General features: G+C 38.5%; 1 protein-coding gene across 5 annotated transcripts in view; it reads right to left on the reverse strand.

The window, feature by feature from the left end:
- Nucleotides 1–893: 893 nt before the first annotated feature.
- actn1 (actinin, alpha 1) overlaps nucleotides 894–8483 on the reverse strand; it is a 93859-nt gene continuing 86269 nt past the window's right edge. For 2 of the 5 annotated variants that reach the window (XM_014025711.1, XM_014025710.1), the window contains exons 18-22: nucleotides 7910–8056; nucleotides 4410–4490; nucleotides 4052–4117; nucleotides 2508–2666; nucleotides 894–1361 (exon numbers count right to left, since the gene is read on the reverse strand). In XM_014025711.1, the coding sequence (XP_013881165.1) occupies nucleotides 1203–1361; nucleotides 2508–2666; nucleotides 4052–4117; nucleotides 4410–4490; nucleotides 7910–8056 (612 nt within the window). In that variant the 3' untranslated portion in view covers nucleotides 894–1202. The remainder of the gene's footprint in view (nucleotides 1362–2507; nucleotides 2667–4051; nucleotides 4118–4409; nucleotides 4491–7909; nucleotides 8057–8483) is intronic. The other 3 variants (XM_014025714.1, XM_014025713.1, XM_014025712.1) reach the window with 2 other exon arrangements.

The following is an 8483-nucleotide window of genomic DNA, read 5'->3' on the forward strand; positions in this document are numbered from 1 at the left end:
GTGATTGGCTGATTATAAATTAAGTGTTAACGAGCAGTTGGACAGGTGTACCTAATAAAGTGGCCGGTGAGTGTATATAAATAATCTGACACCAATAATGTATGTCTGTCACAACAAGGCTGGTCAAAATTAGCCCATTGCTGGCCACATTATCGCGTGCCCACGACTTAATGCATTACATAGTACAATGTTTAACTTAACGATGTTTCATCTGAAAATGGTATATATAAATTTAATACCTTGAATGAGCACATTTAAAAATGACTCAAATACTCAACTAGATTATTTTATATGTAAAAGTACAAATCTGTGGACAAGACAGAATTTGTTCATGAGATTCAAACTTTAATTTCTTAGCTTCAGTCAACAGATCTCTATGTAAACTGGGCCCAAATCAGTTTAGTTTTAAAGAAATGCACAACAAATGTTTCCTTTTAGCAGTGTTGCAGGTCGAGGGAAGTTACTTTCAAAACACGTCTTTAGTGATGTCACCACGCAGGTATTACTACTAAACCTGTTTGTTTAAACTGCAGACACAAAATGATTTTTTCAGTAAATGTTTAAAAAAAAATCATGTCAATTTTTTTGTGAGGATTTATGAAGTGGTTTTCAACTAAACAAGAAATCTTGACATTTTAGTCTCACAACTTAATGCACACCTACTGAATTTTTATGTTTGTTGCACATTTTTAATCTCATAGTAATTCTCAAGATGCTATGAATCAAAGGGTGAGTTAAACAGGCCAAAATCAAATGTAAATCTGTAAAATCAAAGATCCCTGTTGTGAAAAGAACGAGAGGAGAAGGTACAGCAAATTTTCCTTTATTACAATTTATTTTCTTTTATTTCAAATCAGGTGAAGAAAAATACTTTAATTTTTTGTTCAGTATAATAAAATATGTTTACTTTATTTTCTGAAGAAAACCGAAGGACAAGTAAAATAAAAAACAAACAAAAACATTTTCTCCCTCTTTGTAAACCTGGAGAACAGCTGCATTGTGCTGCAAGCATACCAGCGACAGAGTGGAAAGGAACAGTGAATGGGATGGAGGAACAGAGAGACAGGAGAAGTAAGGCCAGAAACATACAAAAAATAAAAATAAAATCAAATCTGAGCATAGCGGGACAGGAGTGTAGTGACGGGGGAGAGTCATGGCGGTAATCTGAGCAGGTGGTCCCGAGTCAGGATGACTGACAAAGTTCAGAGGTCACTCTCGCCATACAGAGCAGTGGAGAAGGACATGTAGTCCAGGGCTCCAGGGACCCCGTCTGGGCCTGTGTAAGGGGCCATGCGGGCGATGCAGTACTCGGCCTGATCTGGAGGCAGCTCCCGGCACAACTCGTCAGCTAAAATGTAGTTCTACAGAAAACCAGAAGAAAAAAGTTAGAAAGTTTACATGTAGAAGCAGCAGATTAAAACATGCAGAAAAACCATCAGATCAAAGGTAACCTGAGCAACTATTTTACCTGAATAAATAAGGTCACTCTCTTGATTTTGCAAAATAGCAAATTGGCTTTAGTAAACAATATTTGTTAATAACTTCATAAATTATTACTAATGCTCTATAAAGAGTTTAAACTCAAATAACCTTTTTATAAAAGAGATTAATATATAGTGTGTGTTTACTGTAAAATGGTACCAACAAGGGTCATTAGTAAATAGTAACGCCAGGACATTTGTTTTATGTAGTAGAATCTGACGTGACATGTTCGTACGAACCCTTTGTACGAACAAAAGTAAGAGAAATTTAGGATAAGAATACGAACATKTTCTTGCATGAGGCCCATTGTCTCTTTCAAGAAACACTTAAAAACCCACTTTTTTACTCAAGCGTTTAGCTAACCATTCACCATTAATGCCAGCCTACCTCCATGGTGAATGCTCACCAACTGTGTTTTTCTATTCTTGAACATCAGGCATATTTTTCTCTCCCCCATTCTCTCTGTTTTGTGTATTATTTGTATATTTTGCTCTGCACTGACCATGTGTCTGAGTTACAATTTTAGGATTTAATCTTGATTTGATGTTTCATTACGTTGCTTATGTTTAATTATGTATTATTCTGTTTTATTTGATCTTTCCACCATTTTTACATTGTCAATGATTGTACAGCACCTTGTGAATATATTTCTGTGAAAGGCACTTTATAAATAAAACTTTACTTACTTATGCTGATTTTATCTACCTTTTAGCCATTTTTACCTGGTGTTTTGCTACTTTTAGCWAGTGTTTTCAAAGTTTTTACTTTTAGCTAGTGTCTTGCTAATTTTAATTTTTAGCCAACATATTTGTTCCTCTTTTAGCTTTAACACCCCATTTTCAGCATATTTCAGCAAAATCTTTCAGCTATAAGCATTCTCACTGCATTTCTATAGTTATTATCTATCAGATTACTGGATACTAAACTTACCCCAACAGTGGTTAAGAAAACTAAAAGAATTAAGTCAAGGTTTGACCAACATTTTTATAATCTTAGTGGAATTACAGTATAATTCAGAACTTTACCTTGTCCCCTGCAAGAACTTTAAAGGACGCCATGACCTGGTCTGCTGTGTCCGTGTCGGCTGTCTCACGAGACATGAAGTCTATGAAGGCCTGGAAGGTGACGATGCCCATTCTGTTGGGATCCACAACGCTCATGATGCGGGAGAACTCATTCTCACCCTGAAGGCAGCAGAGAGAAAAGATCAAATTATAATAAGACCTCTAGAAAATTAACGTTTTAGCCTTTATTACAAAGGAAGAAAACACTTAGACTTGCAAAGGAAATGCATATCACCTGCTGCCTTTCATGCCAAAGTTTTCAATAAAAATCATTTCTTCTGTTAAGAAAGGACATGTTGGTCACAGTTGTAATCAAATATTATGCCCAGTGTTATGAGAAATCATATGATGTCATGCACTGAGTGGTGAATGACTCTTTACAATCGCATCAAATTTGAGCTCAGTATCTGTAAAATTGACCAAATTATTAAACCTTTTGTGTTTTTAATGTTAGTTGACTGTTTCAGTCATCTTGTATTAGATTAACACCTTAAGTTTAAGTTGTAGAAGTACCGTATTTATTCGTGTATAATACGATCTCATGTATAATACGACCCCCCCTCTTTTGAGCTTATAAAGCATTCAAAACTGAATCCTCAAACTACCTCCATTTTCATACAGACTTCAAGATTTTTCAGTCTTTGCAGTCTTTAAACATATCAGTAAAATGATCATTGGACTGTTCATTTTATTTTAACAACATATGTACTAAAAGGTATTTTGACAACACATATATATCAGCTGTAGCAGCATCATATGAATTCTGGCATTTTACACATAGGCCACCAGGAGGCGCCAACACAAAAGTCAGAGATTTCACATGAGATTTGGGCCATCTTGTGGGGGAAAAGCAGATTACTTCCTACTCRCGAGCGCCCCCTCTGGTGGGGAAACTTTTTTCAGGGATACAAATTTTTTTAGAACACCAGTAGATGGCAGCCATTACAGATGAACATGTGTTTGTTGTTGTTCCAGCAGTGCCTCGGTCACACACTAATGTCATTAGCTTGTTATCATTACTGAGCTGCAGGAATGCTCCCCCCCACCTTTTTTTTTCACATCATGTCGCCTGCTTGGATCTGTTACTATCTCGCTCTAAAGCATGGAGGAGTGTCACAGGTGAGCTCGTAACTGCTTTTTACAACGCAGTCTCATTTCCGGACTCAATAATTTTGCCGATATTTCAGTTAAAATGCATAAGTATAAATATTTATGCGAGTATAATACTACCCCCAACTTTATGGATGATTTTGTGGATTAAATTTTACATATTATGCTTGAATAAATACGGTACATCCAATTATTTAGTTTTAGTTTCAATAAAATTTGACATTTAATTCTTGAAAAATGAAACAAGCATGCAGACACAGGCATTTTTTTGGCAATGAGCAATAAATGTGCAGAGGATTCATGAAGTTCCATTTTGTATGAAATAATTATTAATTCCAATGGCTTTGGATGCACACAAACAAACGCTCATACTTGTAGAGAGCTCAAGGTTTTACCAGGTTGTAACCCATGGAGATGAGGCAGGTTTTGAAGTCGTCAGCATCCATGATTCCGGTTCTCTTCTACAAGGTCAGTGAGAGACAAACGGAACCAGGAGGAGGAGAGGAGAGAGGCAGGATGGGAGAGGCAAGGACAGCAGAGGAAGTAAGGAGGAGGATAAAGTTTGAACAGTGAAGAAATTCAGACAAGAAAACAGCAACAGTCCAAATTGTGGATGTTGCATGGTGAGGGAAAATATGAAGCAAATTCAGAGGGAAATAAAGACAAAAGTAGAAAGAAAGGGATGGAAGTACAAAAGAAGAAAAAAAAGAAAACGTTAAACTTCTCGCTTAGAGGGTGACTACAGTTAGGTACCTGTGCATCGTTGGCAATATCGAAGCCCAGGCTGATCAGGCAGGCCTTGAACTCCTCCGCGCCTAGAGTGCCCGAGTGGTCCTGGTGTGTGGGAGGCCAGGTGGGGTGGGGGGCCACAGGCCATGCAGCAACACATACAGTAGTGTCAATGACGGTGATGTGACAGGGTGGTGGGACAAGGAGGTGGGTCAGTTGGTTTTCAGGTGGAGTGTGGGTGGAGGTAGTGCACCATGCACGGGTGGGAAAAGGAGGTGAAAGGAGTGAGGGGGGAGGGTCATGCACAAGAGACAGAAAACAGAAAAAAAGTGCATACTGATTAGGATGTGGCAGGTGAACACACTGCTGGGAGAAGGCATTCGAAGGAGTTAATGTGCAGAGCAGGCAAACTAACCGTTCAGAAGCACACGAACCAGACWAAATTGGCACTTTTACAAATCTATCACTACACTGTTCTTAGTAAAAACACAAAAAATACTACAYACAGGGTGTCTTGATGCACCTCAGTAATCCAGGTAGAAAAAAAATCAAAAAGAAAAAATAAGTAGGTCCTCTGGATGGGGGGTTCTTTAGTGAAACGTTTCGTCTCTCGTCGAAACGTTTCACTAAAGAACCCCCCATCCAGAGGACCTACTTATTTTTTCTTTTTGACTACATACAGGGGTTAGACAATGAAACATCCCTTTCAGGCAGCTTCCTCTTGCGTCCACAGTTAATCCTGTTGGATGTGGTTGGTCCTTCTTGGTGGTATGCTGACATTACCCTGGATACTGTGACTCTTGATACATCACAAAGACTTGCTGTCTTGGTCACAGATGCACCAGCAAGACGTGCACCAGCAATATGTCCTCTTTTGGACTCTGGTATGTCACCCATAATGTTGTATGCACTGCAATGTTTTGAGCCAAACTGTGCTCTTACCCTGCTAATTGAACCTTCACACTCTGCTCTTACTGGTGCAATGGGCAATTAATGAAGACTGACCACCAGGCTGGTCCAATTTAGCCATGAAACCTCCCACACTAAAATGACCGGTGTTTCAGTTTCATTGTCTAAACCCTGTACATACACATTTTGACAAACTTGAGGAAAACTAAGTCAACTATGTTTGCAGCATTTTGTTGAGGCATGTAATGTTTTAGACAACTTATGCCAACTTGTGAATTTTTTTTTGTCTAAACTACTAATAAAAGTACTGAAAAAATAAACTAATGAAAAGATTCAGTTCAATTTTAACCAGCATGCAGTTAGGAAGAGTTTTAGAATAAAATTAATGGTAACACTTTATAATAACTACACCTTATTTAGCCTTATTGAATCATTAAGAAATGATTAGTTAACATTGAAACTACAATCGCCCCAAGGCAAATTTGTAAAATTCCAACAAAGTGGGCGGTACCAAGAGACACAGAGGGGCAGGTGTGGGAATGAGCTAAGAGGTGTGGTCAAGATGAGCAGGTACAAGTTTGTATAAAAATTTTAATGCGTCAACAACCTAACTACATACTTACCGCATAATAAAAATATGCTTATTTTCTTACACAAACTTGCAATATATAAACTTGAGTCTTGACTCATGAGTCATTGACTAAATGGGGGAGTAGACTTTTAAACAAGCAACAATCAATGTGAAGCAAATTTTACGTTCCTGTTGTGATGCATGAAGATGCAGCTGCTGTTTGTCTTCACAGTACTGAAGTATTTAATGACTAACCTACTTCTACTTCAATAAAAGCTTCACACTAAACAGTAAAATCATACACAAGAGAACAATACTAAAGGCAGCTTTAAAAGACTGTCATTAACAACTCAAAACAACGTTTCTGAGTAAACTTCAAATCTCTAAGGATCATTAGTTCAACTTAACTTCTGTCTCTATATCTACATATAAGTAATCTTTTAATAATGCTTCATCTTTTCCTTAGTATTTGTTTCTAATAAATGGTAAGTGGTTCATGATGTATAAAGCACCTTTCTAAGCTCTCCGTGTTCTATAAAGCACTTTACAGAGTCATACAGTGCATTCATACACAATCATACAGCTTTCAATTACATAAATGTCTTCAGTTGATCCAAAATGCTGCTGCTAGAGTTCTAAAGACAGTTGGAAAGAGAGATCATATTTCTCCAGTTTTAGCTTCTCTCCACTGGCTCCCTGTCAAATTTAGAATAGAATTTAAAATATTACTCTTAACATACAAAGCTCTTAACAACCAAGCTCCATCTTATATTAAAGATCGTATTGTTCCATACTTTCCTAACAGAGCACTTCGCTCTCAGACTGCAGGTTTACTTGTGGTTCCTGGAGTTTCTAAAAGTAGAATGGGAGGCAGAGCTTTCAGTTATCAAGCTCCTCTCTTGTGGAACCAACTTCCAGTTTCTGTCCGTGAGGCTGACACTCTGTCTACTTTTAAGATTAGACTGAAGACTTTCCTTTTTGATAAATCCTATAGTTAGGTTTASGTTTCCTTAGTTATTATAGTYAATTAGTTATGCTGCTATAGGCTTGGACTGCTGGAGGACAAACTGACCACATTTCCTCACTCTGCTGCAGTTTTTTATCACTCTCCTCTACAAGTTTGTTGTTGTAATTATTTCTATCAATAACATGTGTTTCCTAGTCTCTCTTCMAGAGGRAAATACAGCTGGACCAGTCCTTTTGTGTTTGTCTGTGTCTCTTTCCTGTCCCCCAAACCCAATAGGTTGAGGCAGATGGCCGCCTGTTCTGGGCCTGGTTATGCTGGAGGTTTCTTCTTGTTAAAAGGGAGTTTTTCCTCTCCACTGTCACCAATGTGCTGCTCAGGATGAGAGACTGTGACAAAGTGAAGATTCAACACACTCGCCTGGCTTCTTTAGATTTGTTGTTTTCACTGAGACAATGTTTCTGTGACTTGGTGCTATATAAATAAACTGAATTGAATTGTATATTTATACACAGYATACCCAGTACCTTTTTATATGTTCACCCATGCACCAATAAGCATATTGGTGGACAGTGAAGTACAGTGTCCTGCCCATGGACACTTCAGCACCCTGCAAGGACTGGGGATTGAACCCTCAACCCTCCAGTTAGAGGATGACCACCCTACCCTCTGGGCTCAGTCATCTACAGAAGCACCGAGACAGTAGTMTGAATAAATTCTGGCCTGTCGGGCCCGTTTAAATAGTAAATGGACTGTACTTATGTGCCTTTCTATCCATCCAGGACACTMAAAGCRCTTTACACTACAATCTGTGTCCTCATTTATCCATTCACATAACACTCTATTAGGTCACTACAAAGCTAACATGTACAATCATATATGGAGACTAATCACTGCCAATCACATTCATACACTGATGGGACACACATCAGTGGCATTAGGGGTGAAGTGTCTTGCTCAAGGACACAACAACTGAGACAGCTGGACGGGGGATCGAACCAGTGACCTTCCAGTTCCAGGATGACACCCCAAACCAATCTGCCACAGTGTGTGTCTGCTTTGTGTGTGCAGAGTACTGACCCTGTCGAAGTGGTTGAAAGAAGCCCGGAACTCATTCAGCTGTTCCTGGCTAATGCCCTTGGCATCTCGTGTCAAGATCTGGTTCTCAATTTCATTGATTGTGCGAGCGATGGTGGTGAGCAGCTGCTCCCAGCCCACACGGATGTGCTGCAGAGGAGAGAAAAACAGAAAAGAAAAATGTGTCTCAGAGGCTAGAAAATTTTTGTCATTCAAATAGTCAGCTGTTTTTTATATTATCACATAAAAGAGAAAAAAATTAAATACTGAAGACTAACCAAAATATTATATATGAAAGAACCCATAGAAAGCTCTGACTGTAGTGTGGTACATGGCATATCTTCTGCTATATCCCTAACCACCATGTTCTGTCCCATGGAGTATAAAAAATAATGAAACAATCCTGACCTGACTTACTGTCATTAATGACCCAGACTTTTGTGAACTTTAAATCAATCTCTTTCTTCCCACCTAAAGAATTCCAACATTAGGTTCAATGACCCTCTCTGTATGAACAAGAAATCCACTAAAGTTCAGCACAACATGACTATCCAGTACATACAGTACGATATTATAT

This window comes from Austrofundulus limnaeus, unplaced genomic scaffold (genome assembly GCF_001266775.1).
Source record: "Austrofundulus limnaeus strain Quisiro unplaced genomic scaffold, Austrofundulus_limnaeus-1.0 Scaffold493, whole genome shotgun sequence".
In the NCBI taxonomy this organism is placed as follows: Eukaryota; Metazoa; Chordata; class Actinopteri; order Cyprinodontiformes; family Rivulidae; genus Austrofundulus; species Austrofundulus limnaeus.